General features: G+C 30.9%; 3 protein-coding genes, 1 non-coding gene and 1 pseudogene across 4 annotated transcripts; 2 read left to right on the forward strand and 3 right to left on the reverse strand.

Annotated features, from left to right (window-relative positions):
* Nucleotides 1-880: 880 nt before the first annotated feature.
* LOC112701128 (uncharacterized) lies at nucleotides 881-2,503 on the reverse strand. Its single transcript, XM_025751924.1, has one exon. The coding sequence runs from the start codon at nucleotides 2,501-2,503 to the stop codon at nucleotides 881-883; it is 1,623 nt and encodes a 540-aa protein (XP_025607709.1).
* A 1,342-nt stretch (nucleotides 2,504-3,845) lies between these two features.
* LOC112702440 (phosphomevalonate kinase, peroxisomal-like) lies at nucleotides 3,846-8,693 on the forward strand (annotated as a pseudogene).
* A 2,604-nt stretch (nucleotides 8,694-11,297) lies between these two features.
* On the forward strand, nucleotides 11,298-11,370 carry TRNAR-CCU (transfer RNA arginine (anticodon CCU)). Its single transcript has one exon. It is a non-coding gene; the product is annotated as a tRNA-Arg (tRNA).
* Nucleotides 11,371-11,542: 172 nt separating this feature from the next.
* LOC112702441 (laccase-4) lies at nucleotides 11,543-15,698 on the reverse strand. The gene is made up of 6 exons (XM_025753455.3): nucleotides 15,502-15,698; nucleotides 14,537-14,688; nucleotides 14,167-14,411; nucleotides 13,927-14,055; nucleotides 12,679-13,596; nucleotides 11,543-11,961 (listed from the first exon to the last, which is right to left on the reverse strand). The coding sequence occupies exons 1-6, from the start codon at nucleotides 15,613-15,615 to the stop codon at nucleotides 11,831-11,833; spliced, it is 1,689 nt and encodes a 562-aa protein (XP_025609240.1). The 5' UTR covers nucleotides 15,616-15,698; the 3' UTR covers nucleotides 11,543-11,830.
* Nucleotides 15,699-20,227: 4,529 nt separating this feature from the next.
* On the reverse strand, nucleotides 20,228-20,602 carry LOC112703966 (uncharacterized). Its single transcript, XM_025755572.2, has one exon. The coding sequence runs from the start codon at nucleotides 20,600-20,602 to the stop codon at nucleotides 20,228-20,230; it is 375 nt and encodes a 124-aa protein (XP_025611357.2).
* Nucleotides 20,603-22,501: the final 1,899 nt, after the last annotated feature.

The following is a 22,501-nucleotide window of genomic DNA, read 5'->3' on the forward strand; positions in this document are numbered from 1 at the left end:
ATATAGATTTTAGTAAAACAAAAATAAAAATAAATATGTAAATTACTTGTTATTAAAGTAATTTTTTATTATATATAATAATTACACATATATTAATTTTGTTAAAATTATATAATTTTGTTATATCATGATTAGAATTATTATCTTCTATCATGATTAGAGAAATCTCGGACAATGAATAAGAATATTATACCTGATATACACACAGTGGCGGAACCAGAAATTTCATAAGAGGGGGGCCAATTAAATATAAAATATAACAAAAAATTAACAAAATATGATTTGTAGCATATATATCAAAAAAGTAATTATATTATATAAAAGTTAATGTTCAACTACATACTTTAAGATTTTGACATTTTTAAACTTGCTCGACGATACTTCATGGAACTAAAATCATCAATTATCATCTCTGAAGTAAATTTTGAAGCAATTTCCTTTTCAATATATACAATCATACAATCTGCTAAAAATTCATCTTTCATCTTGTTTCGAAGCCTTGTTTTAATAATCTTCATAGCTGAAAAGGCCCGTTCAGTTGTTGCTGTTGTCACAGGGAGAGTCAAAACAAGACGAATTAATCTATCTATTAAAGGATATATATTTGATTTTCCTGTCTTTGTCAATTTTTGACACAATTCAGCAAGAGTAGACAAATTCTGAAAATCTGGAGCTTTAACCACATCAAGTTCATAATGTTGTAACTCATAATCCAATTGAATCTTTTCTTGCTCAGAAAAATCTAAAGATAGAAATTCTTTGCAAGATTGCATATGTTGCAAACACTGAATAACTTGAAAGCATCTTTAGGATCTAAAGATGTACTCAATATGAGGAGCTCGGTTGCTTGCTCACTAAATCTACTATTTAGCTCTTTCAATTAAAAATCTATCACGCTAGTAAAAATGTCAACACGATAGTGGTGTTCAACAGTGACAACATCCTTTTTACGATGAGACCGAATTATGTCACTAAAAGAAGCACCCATATCAAGTATCTGAATAGCATGATCATTGCAGAAAGAACCAACTTTCTCCAAAAGTGCTCCCCAACTACTATCTCTTAACTGTTGAATCAATGACTTTGTACTAGAAACCAGATGCATAGCATTCAAAATGTCTTGAGATTTTTGTTGCAATACTTGACAAAGTTTATCAGTGATTCCCATGATTTCTTTCATCATATGCAAAATGAAAACAAAATCAAATGATAATAAAGATTTAAGAGCATAAGTAGCATCACCACGTTGAGAATATGTAGATCCATTAGTAGCCAAATCTTCCAGAACTGAAGTTGTTGCTCCAAACATACGTAAAAGGCTACAAATTGAGTTGAAGTGAGAGCTCCACCTAGTATCTCCTGATCTTTTTAATGTGCCAATTCGATTTGCTCTCCTTCCTGTTTCAATTTGATTAGTTGCAACTAAATGAGAAATTTCAGTTGCATAAGCAGATCGTAATTCATCATTGCGTTTGCAAGAGCACACAACATTGATAATATTACTCAAACTTTGGAAAAAAGCATGAACATCAACAACTTCTTTAGCCGCGGCAACAAGAGCTAGCTGTAATTGATGAGCAAAGCAATGAACATAATATGCATAAGGACATTCTTGAATAATTAAAGCTTGTAACCCTTTCCACTCTCCACGCATATTACTAGCTCCGTCATACCCTTGACCTCGAACATTTTGAATGTTGAGATTGTGATGAGATAATGCAGAATAAATCTCTTGTTTTAGAGTAGCAGAAGTAGTATCTTTGACATGAACAACATCTATTAGCTTTTCTTTGACAAATCCATGCTTATCAACAAATCTAACAACAAGTGCCATTTGTTCTCTTCTAGATTCATCTCTAGCTTCATCAACAATCAAACAAAATTTTGCATTACCAATCTCATTGCGAATTTCATTTTGCACATTTCTAGCAAAAACATGTAGAATTTCCTTTTGAATAGAAGGTGATGTGCATATTGCATTTTGAGGAGCATTATCCAAAACAACTGCATCCACTTCTTTATTGTAAGAAGCTAATAATTTTAACATTTCAAGAAAATTTCCTCGATTCTGAAACTCATGACTCTTGTCATGTCCTCTAAAAGCACAAGCTTGAAACGTTAACCATCTGACAGTATCAATAGAGGCTTTAAGACGCAATCTATTGCTTAAAACTTGTTGTGAGTTTTGCTTAGCCAATACTTTGTCAATGTGACATAATTGATTAAGCAAATCTTTACAAGACTTAACAGCAATATTATGAGGAGAATTAAGAGATTTACCCACATGAGATAAAGATGCACAATCCTTTCCATTATTCACTTTTTTCCAATTGCGAAATCCTCCTGATGTGAATGGACTTGATTTTCTAGAAAATAAATAGCATGGAAGACAAAATGAAGCATCCACTTTTGGCGAATATTCTAGCCAAGAAAAACTCGTAAACCAATGAGCTTTGAAACGACGATGATGACTTTCTAGACCAGAAAAAGGGTACTCATCCATAATAAATTGATATGGTCCAAACTTTATGTATGCTCTACGGATTTCATCTTGTTGATTGATAGGATAATTTCAAATTTGCGGACGCTTTCCGGGATCACGCATCAATGTATCAATATTAACTTGATCTATTTCAGTCCTTGTTATTTTGGAAGCAGGGGGTTGAATATCTTGCTCAACAAGTTGTGTCACAGGTTGTTCAATAATATTTTGAACATTACTCAAAGAATCTGAAGCTGAATTTTGTTCATCATATATTCTCTCTTTTCTCTTGAAAAATGAGTGAATTGTTTTCATCTTTGACATTTTTAACTTGAACTATCTAACAAAAAAAACAAAAATAATTGCATATATATTATTTTCTTTAAAAAAAATATTAAACCTATTGAGCAATAACAAATAATTTTAGAAACACAAATATATAATAACCAAAAATAAAGTTATTGATTTACCTGATTATTTTTTTGTTCCAAGTCTCACCCAAAAATAATTTTATTGAGTTTTGCCCTCACTTCAATCTTTGAACACTGTCCATTATAAAAAAATAAATTAATTATTTTAAATAAATAATATAAATAATACTTAACATTGTTATTAACTTAAAAAATTGAAATATACCTCTTTGAATCTTTGTTGTGCATTCAATGGTTAATATTTTGCTGTTCACTTCTCTTCAATGATTTTTCTTCATATGTCTTGTTTTGGTATGGAAAGAAAATTAGAATGAGAAGAGTAGAAAACAAAAATTTGGAAACCACTAAAAGAGAGAGAAAAGTATATTTGAAAAATGTACTAGTGTTACTTTAATTAATAGTATGAGTTTGGGCTAGTATAATAAAACCATTTTTATTAATTATTAGAATGAGCTATTTATTAACAAGAGCAACAATAATTCAAATATCTAATACATAGTGCAGTTTTTAATTATTTTAATTTATAAAATTTTGTAACTTATATTTTTTTCAATATTATATATAAAAATAAATTTAATATTATTAATTATTACTATTTACTTTTTTTTTTAATTTTGGGGGGACTACTACTAGAAAACTAATTATTACAGACGGATATTTCCGATGAATTTTATCTCACGGAAATACAGAGAGAATTTCAGAGGGATTTTTTGTCGGAAAATAAAAAAAATGGATTAGCATAAATTACAGACAGAAAAAAAATCCGTCGATAATTCCATCAAAAAAATTAATTTTTTTTCCGTGAAAAATGGTTACAGACAGAAAATCCATCTATAATTAAATAGACAAAACGGTGCATTTTGTTAAATTATTACCGACTGTAATTTAAATTTTCCGTCAGTAAATATTGAGATAACTGAAATCTTATCTCTATCCACTCGATCCATTTACACTCTACCCATGTCAAATGAGCTTCTTCCTCTCTCCGTCACCGAGTTGCTTCTTCTCTCCATCACACCAGCTTCTTCCGCCGCTGGCGTCACAGATCTCTCTCCGTCGTACCTTGCGTCGCACGGGCTCCCTCCGCCGCCGCATCCAACCCTAACCCCAGAGCTTCGTCGCGCCTCCAACCCTAATTCCAGAACTTCGTCGCGCTTCCAACCCCTTCTTCGCCGCTCCCTCCATCGACGCTCCCTCCGTCTCAAAGCCTCCGTCGTGCTCACTCTCTCATAAGCCTTCAAACGTCGCTCCTTCCTCCATGGCTGAAACCCGTAACGCTCTGTTTTTCCTCCTACGTCGCCGGTCTCTGTCTCCTCCTGCGTGTGGCTATGCTGAAGCTCCATGGGAAGGATATACAACGGATTCCATGGGTGAAGCTTTACCACAGCTACAGAAGTACCGCGAGACTCGATTGAAGCAGTACAAGAACTACGAGAACCTCTCGTTCTCGTGAGGATCTCGACAAGGTGAACACCTCAGCTGCTTCACGCTTTCACTTCTGATTCAGATGAAATTATGAATACTAATTCTAATTCATTTTTAAACTCCCTGTTTATTTATTTATTTGGCAGGAGTGTTTGGAAGTGCAGAAGGAGAGGGCCTTCTGTATTGGCACCACTTGGGTAATGATCACCACATGTTTGATACAATGACTGTGATGTCTTTTACCTTCATTTTTATCCCTTTGTTCTACGATACATCACATTACAAGAATGTGTTTTTTTTATCCCTTTAGTTTTTCTATAAATTACTTATCTTCATATTCAGTGATGTGCAGATTCTCCTTACATGGAAAGGGTACTTTGTACTGTTCAATTTGTGTGTTTGTTCTATAACTTGAAATGGATGAGTGGTCATACGCGATTGGATAAAATAAGGAATGAAGATATAAGGGAGAAAGTTGGAGTAGCACCCATTGTGGAAAAGATGGTTGAATCGCGTCTCAAGTGATTTGGACATGTGAGAAGAAGACCGATAGAACATCCAGTCAGGAGGGTGGATGAGATGGAAGATGGACAAAGGGCGAAAGGCAGAGGAAGACCTAAGAAGACCATCCATGAGGTGGTCAAACGAGATCTACAAGTAAACAGTCTCTCTGTAGACATGATACATGACAGAGCACAATGGCGTCGCTTGATTCATGTAGCCGACCCTACTTAGTGGGACAAGGCTTTGTTGTTGTTGTTGTTCTATAACTTGAAAGCTTATGGTTACTTCTTAATGACGGTGTTTCTGTTTATTTGGTTGTTTGACTTGTATTAGTTTCAGATTAGTTTTCCTTTTGCTGATATATATGTCTGCCACTAACCTCTCTTTTTAATTTAGATCTACAACTGCAGTTGTCCTGAGGTGAGCAGAAAGTATCAGTTTAGAAAATTAGATAAACCAATTCTCAAGAGTAAGACTAGATAAACACGATAGAAAATTAGAATATGCTTTTAATGCAGTTTATCTATCCCCTTTTGTCTTTTTTATTTTGGGGGAAAATTGTTATTTCAAAACTTTCTGTTGGTTTGTTGTTTCTGATCCTGAGATTCTTATTGTTTGTGTGATCCTAGAAATCATCTTTTGGATCGATTCGAGTGGTGTATATGGCGAAGCAAAGTGTTTATCCTAATAAGGAACATGAAGGGATTGCTCACAATTCTTCAGGGCCCTGGTGGAGTCTCTTTGGATCTCAATATGGGGAATCTTGTGGCCAAATGAAACCCTTTTCACTGGAGATTCCTAACTATGTTGATCAAATTGCCACCGACAAGCAATCGGCGAGAGGAGCTGAAAACATATCTGGGAAAGGACATACAACTCAGTTTACCATCTTTCCAGGTATTTCAATTGTGTTCTAAACCAAACTGTGAATAGTTAATTGATAAATGAATATATAAAGCTGTGTATAGTTTGGGAAACCAAAGATAAATTAGAGAATATTCTTTTCTATTAAGCCGTGGATGGTTAGAAAGTACTTTGGAGTGCATCTTTTCTAAGGTCACATGGTTAGATAGCTCTGATATGAGGACCTTTTTTGTTGTTAAGTTAAATTATTTGTTAAGGCATTGGTGAAGCTTCTTGTTATGAATGGCGGGTCACAATTAATGCAAGGAAATGGATTTTTCATTTGAAATCTGAAGACTTTAAGATAACCTTTCAAGAGGGTTTACTGATATCAAAGTGAAATCGTGTTCTGCTTAGTGACTTGTATTTAAATTGTTGTGACACTACTGCAAAGGAATTGAATAAGCAGACATGCAAGAGGTTATATGCAGAACCATGTTATGAATTCGGCTCACCAAGCTCTTGATGCCTGATTCTATTTCCATTGCTTATTTCATCAAACAGTTCATAACATCCATTTTCAATTATTACTTCTTTTTCCAAAAACAATAAAAAAGCAAAAATAAGCTAAATTTTTTCATGAGGTATTAAATTTGGTATCTGTAGTTCAAGATCTGATCTAGCTATAAAGTTTTATGATAAACAAATTAGGAGTTTGTCATCAAAATTAGCGATCCCATCCGATGAGTGTTCTTTCAAATATGACTCACCAACCATAGAAAACAGAATCAATCTTGCTGCTTGCTTAGTCGTCTTTTAGTTATGCTATATATATAGTTTAATTATTTTATATGCATAATTAATACTGCATGGCTTTGTGTGTTAACCAAAGACTAAAATAAAATGCTTTGAATCATAGAAACCTGATGAAGCATATGGACCAGCATGGAATTCTTTGGTTTGCAAGGACTTTAATTTGGATCCTGCATTACACATTTGATTTATATGAGTGTTTTATATTCTTCTATTTCTAGAAAAAATACAAGATTATTTATTAAAGGAGCATATAAAAACAATGACTATGATGCTTCTCCAAGATTATTTATGGTTGTTCCATTTATCTCAGTTACCTTTGAGAATATGTAGTGGTTGTTGAAGTACATAACAACTAGCATAAGGTTAATTTATCATGATATGTGTAACTGGTTTAACTCATCCGCATTGATTAAAAAGGAAGTGATAATCTGCAGCCTAAGGACTAAAATGCAACAAACTAATTGCCATTTAAACCTCAGGATGCAGATTAGCTAATCCTTAACCAATAATAATTCACACTATATACTCCCACTGATATAAACAAATGGAAGAAGCTAAGAAACAATGTAAAAGAAGAAAATAAATGTTCGTATTATTTGGCTCTATGTAGTATGGATTGTGTTGCACTGTTGCTAGGCTGCTAGCCATGCTTTATAGTCATTTGCTGTTTTTTAATATATATATATATATATATATATATATATATATATATATATATATATATATATATATATATATATATATATTATGTGTGCCTATTGCCTAAGAGATGAATTTTTTAGTATATATATATATATATTATGTGTGCAATGATTTCTACCATTAGATGTGTTTAACACTTGATTTAAGGGTTGAATGATGTGTGCTAGCTTAGTGTACAGAACAGAATGAGCATGAGTGAAGTTTTGATGTTGCAAAACTTGTGTAGATTGAGAGACGTGGACTCCCTTTGACACCGGAGTCATTGGCGAGTATTCCGTCTTTTGCATCCATAACATTCAATACTGATGATGGTAATGGTGGAGATTGCAAGCCTGAAGTAGCTAAGACTGGTTTGGGCTCATCTGCTGCTATGACAACTGCTGTAGTTGGTGCTTTACTTCATTACCTTGGTGTCATAAAGCTTTCCTCTTCTAAAGATCAACAGGATAGGAAGGATTACACAGATATTGATTTGTTGCATAAAATAGCTCAAACTGCTCATTGTATTGCCCAAGGAAAAGTTGGCAGTGGGTTTGATGTTAGTTCAGCTGTGTATGGCAGTCAACGTTATGTGCGGTTTTCACCGGAAGTGATTTCTTCCGTACAAGTATTCAGCACTTACCCTTTTAATGTGTCTTGTGTTTTAGGCAAAAAATGCTTTAATTATGTTGTTTTGCTGACATTGCAGGTTGCAGCACAAGCATTGCCTGCACCAGAAGTTATCAGTGACATTCTGAATGGAAACTGGGACCATGAGAGGACTGAGTTCTCTTTACCACCTTTGATGACTCTGGTAAGCAATTTAAATCTCTTATACCCCCACATTTTCCTTTTACTTCAGGTTGAATGACTTTCTTATTAGAAGAATATGAAGTCTATTGGTTAATATTCTGACTATATATCGTTTTTTTAGTTACTAGGAGAACCAGGAACTGGTGGTTCATCTACGCCATCAATGGTTGGTGCTGTAAAAAAATGGCAAAAGTTTGACCCTCAGAAATCCCTGGACACATGGAGAAGATTGTCACATGGGTGAGGCTGTAGGTGTTCTTGTAAGTTCCTTTCATTGATTTGGCACTTATTATTAGGCTTCTTCTGGTTGGATGATGTTGATTATAAATTATATCTGCTGGTAGAATATCACTACTCTTTCCTTGCAATTCATGCAGATTGAACCAGAATCACAAACAAAACTTTTAGATGCTACACTGAACTTGGAAGGAGTGTTGTTGGCTGGAGTTCCAGGAGCAAGAGGATTTGATGCTGTCTTTGCTGTTACTTTGGGAGATTCAAGCAGCAATGTGACAAAAACATGGAGCTCACTAAATGTTCTTGCCCTTTTGGTTAAAGAAGATCCTTGTGGCGTTTCTTTAGAAAGTGCTGACCCTAGAACAAATGAAATCATTTCAGCTATATCTTCAATTCATATTGAATAATTTATTGTAAATATTGTTTATTTTTAATACGATGAATTTGTTTATTTTTTGAAATATTATAAATATTCGAATATAAATTAGATAAAAATTTGTATTAAATTTATATTTATTTTGTATGAAAACAAGTTAATTTTGTAATTAGAAAAAGTAAAAAAAAAAATTATTTTACCTTACAGACGAATTTACAGACAAATTTTCTATTTATAATCGTGATTTTCCAAAGTTTAAATTACAGACGGAAAATCTGTCGGAAAATCCGTTTGTAATTTCAGACAAAAAATCCGTCTGAAAATCTATCTGTAATTATAGACGGAAAATTCGTCTGAAAATTCGCCTGTAATTACAGACGAAAAATCTGTCTGAAAATTCGTCTGTAATTACAGACGAAAAATCCGTCTGTAAGTTTGTCGCCTTCAGGAAATGGAGGGAGAATTTACAGAAGAAAAATCCGTCGGTAACTAGTAAAAATAAAAAAATTCGTCGGTAAATAATTTCCGACGGGACCTTTACAGAGGGACAAAATCCGTCGGTAATTTCGTCGGTAACCAAAAATCCGTCTGTAATAAAGACTAAATCTGTCTGTAAATCTGTCTGTATTTATCTATTTTCTAGTTGTGACCATGGCCACCTTAGGCCCCCCTAGATCCACCACTGTATACACAGATTGAAATAGAAATATATGTATTGAAATTTAGAAATATAAATTCTATTATATCTTTCTAAACAAACCTAAACAACTCTACACTAATAGCACGTGCCATGTCGTATTTTTCAAGACTTATATTTAGGAACATATAGAATTTTAACAATAATACACGGATAATTGAAATAGTTTATATACGGGTTTTTCAAGTTATTATTATTATTATTATTATTATTATTATTATTATTATTATTATTATTATTATTATTATTATTATTATTGGATAATGAATAAGAATTAGAATTATATCAATATTTTAAAATTAATATAATTAAAATAACTAAAAATATTTAAAATCAATGTGCATTATTAATATCATAAGATTTGATCATTTTATGATTAGAATCAAATATTCTTATCATGATTAGACCAGTGCCATTATCATATCATTATCATATATTATTATTATTATTATTATTATTATTATTAAAATGATTAAATATATTTTTAATTGATAATTAATAACTAGTTTAATAATGCATTAAATATTGATTTGATATAATAAAAATTGGCAGAAATTTAGTTGGTAACGTAGCGAAATTGTTCTAATTAACATGTAGTCTACTTGTTTCTTAAATAATCTTTTTCCACTACACCATATCTGACAAATAGCAGCGATTATTTATATTAAATATACTTATTTTTGAAAGTATTAATTATATATTAACCAAAAACTTTTGACTACCTATCATTCTTGTTAGAAGGTATAATGAATGCTACAACGGAGTCTCCTTCTAGAGACCGTAGCCTCATTTTTTTAAATTTTTTTTGTTTAATGAATATGAGAGATGAGATATAAGTATATAACATAACATATATCTATTAAATTGATTTTGACTTTATATATAAATTAATTGGTTGTTGTTAACTTGTTATTATTTGACTGAGACGTTTTCAACGTGTATGTAAGACTACTAAGACTAACCTAATTCTTTAACCTTCCGAGACTAAATTAAAGCTGATAAGACTATATACAAGTAATAAGAAAAGGTAGTTACCAGTCAACTTCATGTTGGAGTAGTTCAGTATAAACCCATGCATGCATGTTGCATAATCATTTGTATATATACAATATTTATACTTATATCCTATATAATTTAATGATGTATTTATAATGGATCAAGTTTCTATCCTTGATCAATTCATGTTATGTTAACAATGCAAGAGTGAAGGAAATACGTACTACATCTAGAATACTCATCAAACAATCAATAAGTCTTGAAGAAAAGTCAAAATATCTCTATCATATACCTCCATTTCTCCATTCTCTTTCTTTTTCTCCCACTTCCAACTTTTCTAGAAGAACTACTGTTGATTATTTAATGAATTCTAGTTGTATATAAATAATACTGCCTTAGTACTTAATTCCCACAATTAACTTTTTATGTTTATATTACTATAATTTAGGTTTAATTTGTATAGTTGCTGAATTCATATACATGTTTCTGATTGGAGATTAAATTATCCTTCTGTTTCGGCCTGGCACTCGGGTTTCCAAAACTGGCCAAACGATAGCCTGATTCCTAGGCCCAAGTACTCCGTATGTTCCAAATTAGGCCAAAAAATCAAAGATCGGTAACTAATATTCAAATTTAAATAATTCTCTTATCTTAGCTAATAAAAAAAATAAAATAACAATATAAGCTATATAAAGGGACATTATACATTCATAATTCTTATTTATATCTGTTAGATTTATTTTGATTTGAACGTCAGAGTATCTTTGTAGGTACCATTCATGCTATTCAAAGGTCTAATCGTGTCGTCATCAAGACCGACGAGTCCCAGTCCTCCCATCAACATGTATAACGAAGGCTTATACACCTTCCATTTAAATCTTTTTCAAACTTCATTTAGTTGGGTGTTCATTGATAAGAGATTCATATAGTATGTATATCTTAGGTTGAAACCTATTAATAAAACAAATAAATAAATAAGCATAAGATTAATAGCTGGCGCCTGTAGCTCAGTGGATAGAGCGTCTGTTTCCTAAGCAGAAGGTCGTAGGTTCGACCCCTACCTGGCGCGTATTCTTTCTTATTTTTTTTTCTGCTCTAAAACTTTTCTATAAACTGAAGAAACTCCCATCACCAACCAAGCTAATAGGTCAATACATTAACTTATACCCTACTTTGATTTCAAATGGTTATTCATTAGATTAGATATTTTCATATGGGTATACACATGTAGGGCAAGGATATATCGAAGAAGACTATTATATTATCAATACCAATTTTAATTCTTAACAAGTACATACAGTTTTTTTATGCACTCGAAAATTACATTGTATATATCCTAAACTTGACTAAAAAAAGAAAAAAAAAAGAAACGTATGAATTTTGCTATCTAAAAGCAATATATTTTTTTATTGATTTGTGCTACAAATAAAATAGAAGTTCACCAACTGCCACAAATAAAACAAGCTTGATGATATCTATCCTTTAAGGCCATGATATCAGCATATGATTGTCTCTTTGTATATGAAGCTTTAGCATTTTGGAAGATCAGGAGGAGGTGGAAGCAGTGACTCGTTGGGTCCTTCTCCATTGTCTACCACGAATGCCATCTTAAGTCCCCAGGTTGTGTGTACTTCCAAGTGGCAATGAAGGAACCAAACCCCTTCAAAATTCACACAATATTGTATCCAACAACAATTAATTAGCCAAAACAATCTAAATAGACCTAGCTACCATGTTGATTATATTTTTGAGTGTTTAATTTGTACACTGTTAAGTGTCACTTGAAAATGCATAATAAATTAAACTATTTCATCTCAGTTGCACAACTATAAACTAAGCATAACAATGTAACGGTTTCAATTTTTTTCATTTATTAAATTGTGGGATAATTGACCTTTTTCTAAAAAAATGGTTTAGAAATGAGCCAAACAATTAGATGTGGCAATGCATTCGATAGAATAAGGTTTAAACTCAATTTAACTTGAACCCACTCTAAATCTCTCAATCTGATTTTATCCAACTTGATTCATAAAACAAATTTATTTTCACTAAGACACAATATTTAATTTTTTTATATTTTATCATATCTTTATTTATGTACTAATAACAAATTAAGTTATTAGTTTGATAGCACTAAATATTTCTATAAAAGATTAGAATTTTGGTTTAATTATCTGATTGTTTGTTATATGTATATTTATTTTATCAACATACACATTATATATTAAAAGTGTGAATTGGACAAATAAAATTGGTCTAACACCCAAACCGACCCTATCTTACTCGTTGCGGATGTAATTGCCAAATTCTGCAAAAATATTATTTGTACACTAAAATTAAGAAAAAATGAGAAAAAGAGAAAGTAAATTGTTGGTACCTGGATTATCTGCCCTGAATCTTATTGCAGCCCATCCAGCATTTGGTACCCCAATTGTGTTCCTCTCAACAGGGTCAACAAGATTAAAGGTCAAGGGATCCTTCTCCGGGTCAAAGTTCCCTAGCCCTTGTCCAACAACAAAGAAATTGTAGCCATGCAAATGAAAGGGATGGTTCTCAGGTGCTATCATTGCAGTTCCTTGTAGCACAAGCTGAACACTTGAATTGAATTTCACCCTATACAATTTTGTTCCGTTGTTGCTCTGAAGATTAGTTGGTTGAACCCCAGTATAATCAAAAACCATAGGTGGTCTTGGTGGAAAATCCTCAGTGAAAACACCAGGGATGTTATAGTAATTTGCTTCAAGGAGTGAAGTTGTTGGCATCACAAATGTAATATTGTTAATTGCAGATGCAATCCTTATCCCCTGAAGGCATGTATCACAAGGGTTAACCCCAACAGTTATTGCAAAGAAAAGGTCATGTTCTATAGTTAATGGAACTCGTGCAGGGTAGATGTTTGTGTTAATGCTTCTTAGAGAATCAATGAATCTGAATGTTACTTCAGTTGCATTCACAGCTGGAATAGTACTTAACATTGTTTTGGAGTATGGTGGTGTCCCTTTGTAGCGAAGCGTCGCCGTCGCCGTCAAGTTGTCGAAGCCAATTGGTGCATCCATGAATGGTGTTATTGCAATCAAGTACTTTCCAACAGGTTGGTTTGCGGTTAAAAGGACATTGGTGGTTTGGCCTGGACTCAAGAATATTGTGTCAATCTCAAAGGGCTTAACATAGGATGCATCTGCTTCAACCACTGTTAATTTATGGCCAGCAATTTTGAAGAACAGTTCATCATTCAAAGCTGCATTCACTATGCGGAGTAGATAGGTCTTGCCACTTTCAACATGCAGAGTATATCCTGCAAATTAAAGGTTGGTAATAATATTTTACCGATGATTATTCAATTTTCAAATGTTATTTTAACTTTGGAGCGATAATGTTAGAAGTCCATAACATACACTTTGATTATTATATAAAAAATTTACAACCATGTTACATGTATAGCTCTACGTCAAAATCAGTTGTCAGTATAAAATATTAAAATAGACATTAAAAATAAATTAAATTATACATATATTTATACGTGAATATATAATAGCTGATTTTTAATATATACGTATTATTTTAAAAAAAATTATATTGATGATTCATAAAAAAAATTGTAAATTACATCCTAATTCATATATACCCTGGAAAATGCAACCGGCAACTGGTCCTGGATGGCCATTGATGGTGTGTGCATCTGATATGTTTGGTGGTCCACCGGATTTTGTGGCCTCATCAACCACTGCTTCGACATCCGATTTCCACCATTCACCTACACTCCACAAAAAAGTATACAGTATAAAAAATATCGATAAGATAATTTAATACAAAGTAGCATAATACACAAGTTTTGGAGTCAAATGAAAAAAAAAATAAAAGTTACCTAAAACAATTATCTTTTCATCGTCAGGTTTAGAAAATGGATAGGGAATGCCCCTTTTAGGCAAAATGACAATAGCACCATGCACTGTAGCCCTTAGCCAAGTGATATGTGCATGCCACCAAAGTGTTCCTCTTTGATCTGTGATGGTAAAGTTGTAAATATAGCTCTGCCCTGGCTGAATTGGACATTGTGTTACATATGCTGGTCCATCATACCAACCACTTCGAAACTGTTTGATTCCATGCCTATATCGTAAGTCCAAAAATAAATCATCTAGTCAAATTTTCTCTCCTTTTCTTATTATTTTATTTTCATCATATCACTATACAAGTTTTCTGAGTTCCTTGCAATTTGTGTAGTAATCTCTCACCAGTGGAGTGTAACATTGTAGGGAACATGATTTGTGACCCTTACAATGACAGTGTCATCCTCCCTTGCATGGATAGTTGGCCCCGGGAATTGTCCATTGACTGTCACAAATGATTTTGTTGAGCAAAGCTTTGTTGTGTTCTTCAACACCACCTGTCATCACCAACATAAATTCTTTGCTTTAAAGACATCAAGACTCCTAGACACAAATGTGTCTCCATTTATCTTTACCTTTTCAACGGAGAATCTTAGTAATATACATACCTACCCTATATTACGTGTACACTAAAAATCAATCAGCAAACAAATCAGTCACTCGTAAAAAATATATATTAGAATATAAAATATATATTGAAAACGAGTTAAATACATATACAAATACATAATTGATTTAGTGACTAATTTTTTATGTATATATAATACTTTTTAGGAATAATTTATGATATTATGTCAACATAATAATATGATTTTGATTTGTATTCACTTTGGTTGCTCAATTAGGTGCTGTCATACAAGAAAAATCAAAATCAGTTAACTTTAATAATTATTATCTCAAAAGATATTTTTATTTACATGGTAATGGTAATACATGATTAGATATTTAATGTAACAAAATTATATGACACTATACATAAACTTCAATAATATTTAAATACCTTTGATATTTGAAGTTAATTTTTATCTCAAGTCACTTATCATGAGGCAACAAATTAAAATTGAGCATGGAAAATGTGTTCATACTAATTGGGTGCAAATTAAACAAGTAGGGAAAAATATACAGTTAACTTTAGTATTTATTATTATCTTAAAAAGATATCACTTTTAGTTAAGTAGATGTCAATAAAAAAATACTATCGATGTAAGTGTATAGATACTAAACTTCAAAAGCCATGCATTTGAAGTTAATTTTTCTTCTCATGCATGCCATTTGTTATGAGGCTACAAGGCATGGGAAAACAAACTTACACTAAACTTGTAATGACGAACCAATGAGTGAACAAACGATGGAAAAAAAAGAGACGCCATAAACATTATTGCTAGAAGGCGTGGCTCCATTTTCTTCATCATCATTACCACCATTCACCAATTAACTTTTCTATGTGCTCAAATTCTTCTAATAACACTTATATTATAGTCTCTCATTTATGAATTAATTAAAAATATGACCAGGTACCTTAGCATATATATAACAATGTTTTTGATGCCATGTCATTTTACAAAAAGTAGGTGAGACTATAAATAATGCCGGCCACATGCATTATAATTTTATTAACCAAGCTTTCTTGCATACTACACAATGGAGCCCTCACCATGATGTGTATTCATTTGTGCAATTTTCAGCTGACATAAAGCTTCTTATGAATTGAAAAATACTTCCCAGCTGAAAATATATATACTTTTTTTATTTTTTATTATTTTTTCTCATTAGATAGTGCCATTTGCATGTTTTTTTTTCTACCTCCAAATCACCTCTTTTTTGTATGTATTATTGGAAACTTATTAAGCTCTTCCAGAAGATTTACATATATATTGTTAATTATTACAGTGCTGGATTAAAGCTGTTTTGACAATGATCATTTCAAATTTAGTGAGAGGCCAGCAAATAAATGTCAATAGCAATGGAATTTTGTTGTTGAGATATGGTTTTCAGTTCATGCACTACTTCATGACCTTTTGTGGATAGCTTGTTCCTTTTAACTGCATATACAGCAACATGTCAAATTTTCTCATTGCCCAGTTGTAGTGCACTCAAAATTCTTTGATTTCTATTTTTTGTTGGCCATTATTCTTTTTTACCACCATAATGACACAAATAATAATCCTTCGGGAATCAATATGAAAATATATTATTTAATATTTATGAATAAGTTTTATTTTTTAATTATTTTGTTATATAATAAATTTGATTATTCTAATAGCTGATTATTTTCTTAAAAAAATATGTAAAATAATATATATAAATGTACATAAATACATAACAATTAGTTTTGTGTTTACGAAGATCTTTTTATTTTTTATTTTTTTTGGGTAATCATAGAGTAGACAATATTTAAAAATTATCAATTTCATAGGAGTAAATTTAATAAATAATTTTATGTAAAAATACTAATTACCTTATAATTTTTGTTTTACTTAAAAACAACCTACCTTACAACACACATAGATGAAAATGAACAACTTCGGATTGAAAGTAAAATATAATAGACATATATCCCAACATGTTATCCATTTGTTCATTGTATCTTTTTATGTAATTAAGTAAAATAAATTCAAAAATATTATTCTTCTTTTTCTTACATTCATTATTCCTTCTTTAACGTTGTTGTCGTCGTCACTGCTGCCACCGTCATCGTCACTGTTGCCACTGCCCGTTGTCATTTTCGTTGTCACCACCACTGTCTTCTTCTTCTTGATGTTGTTATTATTTATTTTTTTCTTTATCATCCTCTCTTATTATCATTTTCTTATTATCATTATCACCGTCATCATCGTTTTCATCATCTTCTTCTCTTATAAATGTTTAGAAAATTATAACACATAAATTTTGATGCATAATACATAAACTTTAATGCACAACACACAAATTTTAGTATATAGCAGAAAAATTTGTTAAGGACCACATATCCAAAACATTTACCTCGAACTTTTAATTTATAGTGAACACAAAAATTTTGTTGCATAGCATAGAATTTTTTATGTGCATCATAAAAATTTTTGAAGGACTATATATTTAGAATATTGACTCATCCAACTAACAAAATACATTTTGCAGTAAAATTTTGTGCTATGTACAAAGATTGTGCTATGTGAAAAAATATGTGTGCTATGAGTAAAAATATGTATGCTATATCGATGAGTTTGTGTTATATACAAAATTTTATATGTGCTATATCAATAAATTTTTGTGTTCTCCAATAAAAATTAGTGTGCTACAGAAAGTGCGAGAACAAAAAAAGAAATAATAACATATGCACTTTTTTTTTGCTGAATTTTACACCAATTTAATTAAATTTGGTTACCAGAAAACTTGTACGGTAATATCACTCAAATAAATTATACAACTAACCAAATAAGAAATTCCAGAGAAGACCGAATACAAAATACATGGATATATTTACAAAAAAAGATGATTTTATTTCGAAGGTGGCATCCACAACCCCTTTGAATGATATAAGAGGAGCCGCCTCTAAATGATACATGAAAACTAGGTTTACTTTAACTCTACTACCCAAACTTAGACTCAATAATGCCATTGATGTTTTTTTTTATTCCTTTTATTTTAAAGAACTAGTGTTCACCTAATTTGCAATCAAGGTAAGGGTTAATCGACATGAAATTAGACAATTATGCATAAACAACATTATGCGTAGCAAAATAATAAAAGGAAAAAGAATTTTGCACGTACACTCATAAAAGATAGACACTAAACACCTAAGAGAGAAGAGCGAAGAAGTAAGATATAAAATATAAGTGTGGCCCATATGTGTTCATGAGTATGTAGGATTTTGTTGGTTGTGGAAAATTGGAGTTTTAAATAATATTCCTCATAACAAAATTCTATACCTAAATATTTAAAATTAAGGATCCAATGTCTCATATATAAACATATAGCACATTATTATGATAATAGTGTTATCCTTATATCACACATAAGACATTAACTTAGTAAAATAATAATTATATAATGTTTACTCCAAGTTTCAAAATATTATAAATTAAACACCAATTATTTGAAGGATAATCACAGAGAATCCCACCAAAATATACATTTGGCCAAGTTCTAAAAATTCAATTTGATCCAATCAACTTCTGACCATGAGTGCTCCTAGTTAGATTATTAAGCCATGAAAGAGATGTGAAAATAAAAAATTAATCACAGAAGAGAAGGAAAGAAAAAAAAAAAGAAAAAAAATCCTATGAGCAAGAGTACAAATGTAACTTCTCCACTCACCTAATAAGCTATATCTTTGTCAATGTGGTCTTTATAAAGAGGAGTGTTAGGGGTCAGCATATTATGTGATTTATAGTCATTAATTAGCTATCAATAATATTTTTAATAGTGTGATATTACATCTAATGATATAAGATTACTAAATTTTTCTTATTACTAAACTCCACTCTCACATTTTGAACACATAGTTTCGTGTTTATTGTTTTGTTTCTTAAATTCCCTTGCTCCCATCCTACTTTTTTTTTTACCTTATCCACTCCACCATATCCTTATTATTAGTCACCAACTTGATGTCCTCTTCTTTAATTTTCACTTCTTCCCGCAAGAATTGTAGCACTATTTATATACCACACCTATTAAACTTTCTTGTACCATCCTACACATATAGCACCTCAATTTTTCTTCACCCACGTCTAGATATTCTCTCACCATGTACTTGTTTACATCACTCCTATACATAATACACAACCACCAAATGAATGTAATATCAATTATCCCTACTTCCAGCTTCACTCACAAACTTCTCTTTATATTATTTTTCTTCTACACACCCTTGATTAACCAGCTTTTTAATCTGTCCCCAAGTATTTTTTTTTCAATGAATTATTTTGCTTTCAAAGATAATTATATTTCTACATCTCCAAATTGATCATACAGTAACAAAGTAAAGAATAAACCACTTTTTTTTTCATGATGTGAACTTGTACATTAGTAGGTATAATTAAAGATATCGATATTTTCTATTTAATCAATACTTTAAAATTAGTTTTTTATTTTTTAAACACAAATTGTCAGAAAATCATCAGCAGATAATGACAGTTACTAAACACACCATTGATTATCCGCTACTATATTCCGTTTTTCTGGTAGTGTTCATCCAACCAATATAATCATCCTGGCCAGTAATCTCATGTTAAAATTGCATATATTTCTTTTTATCTATATTTTTATTTTGCACATATTCACCACTTTTATTTTTGTAATGTTTAATTTGGTAATGATCAAAGAACCTACTTGATTTACCATCTTAAGTAAATATTGCACTCGAATCTCCTAGAAATTAGTTGCGCATATCCAATTAGTTAAACCCAAACTGAAAATGATAGAAGGCCCTTATAGGTGTACCATTAATAAATATTGTTTTGGCACAATAATAATCACACTAGAACATGATTAGTAACCATTATATATCACCCTCCAAAGGATCTAACATCAAAATTTTCCCACCTCACCCCAACAACAAAGTAATTGAACCATCACCATATTTTTATTTCATCATTAACGGTCATTACTAGTGCAAGTGATTCTTGTGCTACAAAGAATTTGAATTACTCTCTCTCTCTCTCTCTCTCTCTCTCTCTCTCTCTCTCTCTCTCTCTCTCTCTCTCTCTCTCTCTCTCTCTCTCTCTCTCTCTCTCTCTCTCTCTCTCTCTCTCTCTCTCTCTCTCTCTCTCTCTCTCTCTCTCTCTCTCTCTCTCTCTCTCTTAAATACTAATAGATTCTTTTTTTAGTCTAGGACTTATATGTCTTTTTTTTATTGGTTAAAAACTTATGCTATAAATATCTAATTTTAGTTAAAAATGTTATGTATCTTCGTAAAAGATGTTCAAGAACCTATTTGTTATTTTCTTTAAATTAAATATTTCTTATTATTCAATTCATATTGTAATTCCAATAAATATGTTGATGAACAAAGGTGAAAATTAAAAGAATGAAATTATTATTTACTTTATGTGTTTGCTAGATACTTCTTCTTGATGCAGCTCCTATAGCACCCTCAATCCTATTAATGCAAGATTTATAAACAAATCCAAGATAATCAACTATGCTATCCTCGGATGCATCTTCTAAAGGGTTTATCTCAAAAGACCAATTAATAAGAGTGGAATTATCCCTATATTCAACTAATCTTAGTGAATTAACAGATCCATCTAACCCTACATTGCATGCTTCCATTCTATAAACATAGCTATGTGTTGAAGAATCCCTTGAAACCAATTTTTCCTTGATCCATGACCTATCTCCATCTTGTTGAGGAAACATGAAGCCAGAGACTAACCTAACATAGCCAGGTTCATCTTCATTTCCAGCTAAGGTAGTGCAACTTTCTACCATTGGCATCCATTCTGATAATCTTTTGGTTTGAGACACTAAGCTCCAAACTTGGTCAATAGGTGCACAGATTATGCCACTAATTGAACCATGCCATTTGCCATTTCCAACATCATTATTATTGGCCTCCTGTGGAAGTAATTTTTTAAAATGATTTAGCTAATGCATAATAGTTAAGAGGGTACAAAACTACAAATAGAAAGTTATATAATTTCAATACTTTTTTTGGTTTAATTACTATTTGGTTCTATAGTTTCGCGAAATTTTCAATTAGGTCCCTATACTTTTTTTCATTTTAATTGGGTCTCTGCGCCAAATTTTTTTTCTTCAATTAAGTCTCTCTTAGGAGTAATTGGCTTAATTGTATAAGGACTCAACTAAACAAAAAATTGGTGCACGGACCCAAATAAAAGAAAAAAAAGTGTAGAGAGTCAATTTGAAAAAAAATTTGTACAGAGACCCAATTAAAAAAAAATATAAAAACATAATTGAAAATTTCGTGAAACTGTAAGGACCAACAAAGTAATTAAACCTATTTTTTTTACACCCGTCTTTAAGAGGTTTTATTTATTTAAAAATTTAATTTCAATGCACTAATAATACAAATCACTTTACTTAATAATTCTTCAAGTAAATACTTAAATAAGCTTTAGTATTTGTAAAATATCTGTTTTTGTTTTATTGGTCATTATAAAATTTATTTTTTGGTTTTAGTAATATTTAAAAGTTATTTTTTCTTTTTACCTCTGTCGCTATTTTTTTTATTTTTTATTTTTTTGCTAACATAAGCATTTAACTTAATTACAGTTCAGCACTAAAAAAAACTAATAGTAGCGATGAAAATAGATAACCTTTTAACTTTAATTAACTAAAACTTTTAATAAATATATTATAGAAACTAAAACCAAAAGTATTTATAAGGTTTAATTACTCTTGCGATCTTTATAATTTCACTGAATTTTCAATTAGGTCTTTATATATTTTTTTTCTTTTTAATTGAATCGTTATACCATATCAGATTTTGTAACTAAGTCTCTATTGTGACAAAAATATTGGAATTAACAGAATATTCTATTAAACTATATAAAATATTCAGTCAAGTATTAGATATATTCGTTTTGTTTAACGGAATATTTTATTAATTTTAATATTTTTGTCGCAGCATGAACTTAATAATTACAAAATTGATATGGTATAGGAATTCAATTAAAATATATATATATATATATATATATATATATATATATATATAAATCTAATTAAAAATTTGGTAAAATTATAAGTATCGACAGAATAATTAAACCTATATAAAAGCCTAAAATATATTAAAGTGAAAGGTAAATGTCACCAGCCATATACAATTATTTGATCTAAAGCTAAATGTCATTTTCACTTTTGAATATTGATACGCTATTTATTGCTGATTTAAACTCCACCAGTATGCATGCAGAATTGTATGGACTCAAATAATAATAATCTATCTTTAACCAAGTTGATCTATTATAGGGCCAAATTCTCCTAGAGTAATTATTTTTATCAAAAGAAGTATTATTTAAGGAGAACAAATGTCAACTACTTAAGCCATCAATACTGGTTATTAAAAGTTCCTTTTCATACTTAGAAGAATTGGATATTATTTTCTGCAGCAATTAACATCGTTATAGAACATTTTTTTCCGGTTAGAAAGACTAGTGTACATGTCTTTACCTAAAAGAAGGAATAAATTATAAAATCAACATCGAAACATACACTCCAACATTAACTAACATACATACCATTTTTATGTTCTGAATGTCAATGCATCATGCTTGGCAATGGCAAATTGGCAATCGTCATCAGTAATAGCGTTAGCTTTGTAATTGTATTAAGTCTAATATATATATAAAACAATGACTAGACTAA

The sequence above is a fragment of the Arachis hypogaea genome, chromosome 7 (assembly GCF_003086295.3).
Source record: "Arachis hypogaea cultivar Tifrunner chromosome 7, arahy.Tifrunner.gnm2.J5K5, whole genome shotgun sequence".
In the NCBI taxonomy this organism is placed as follows: Eukaryota; Viridiplantae; Streptophyta; class Magnoliopsida; order Fabales; family Fabaceae; genus Arachis; species Arachis hypogaea.

Excerpts from the sequence above, each read along its gene's own strand:
- LOC112703966 (XM_025755572.2), bottom strand. The coding sequence starts at position 20,602 with ATGGTAGAAAGTTGCACTACCTTAGCTGGAAATGAAGATGAACCTGGC.
- LOC112702441 (XM_025753455.3), bottom strand. The coding sequence starts at position 15,615 with ATGGTGGTAATGATGATGAAGAAAATGGAGCCACGCCTTCTAGCAATA. Across the intron at positions 14,056-14,166 it reads TGAAAAGATAATTGTTTTAG|GTGAATGGTGGAAATCGGAT; the intron begins GTAACTTTTATT and ends TGTGGAGTGTAG. Across the intron at positions 13,597-13,926 it reads TGCCGGTTGCATTTTCCAGG|GATATACTCTGCATGTTGAA; the intron begins GTATATATGAAT and ends TTTAATTTGCAG.
- LOC112701128 (XM_025751924.1), bottom strand. The coding sequence starts at position 2,503 with ATGGATGAGTACCCTTTTTCTGGTCTAGAAAGTCATCATCGTCGTTTC.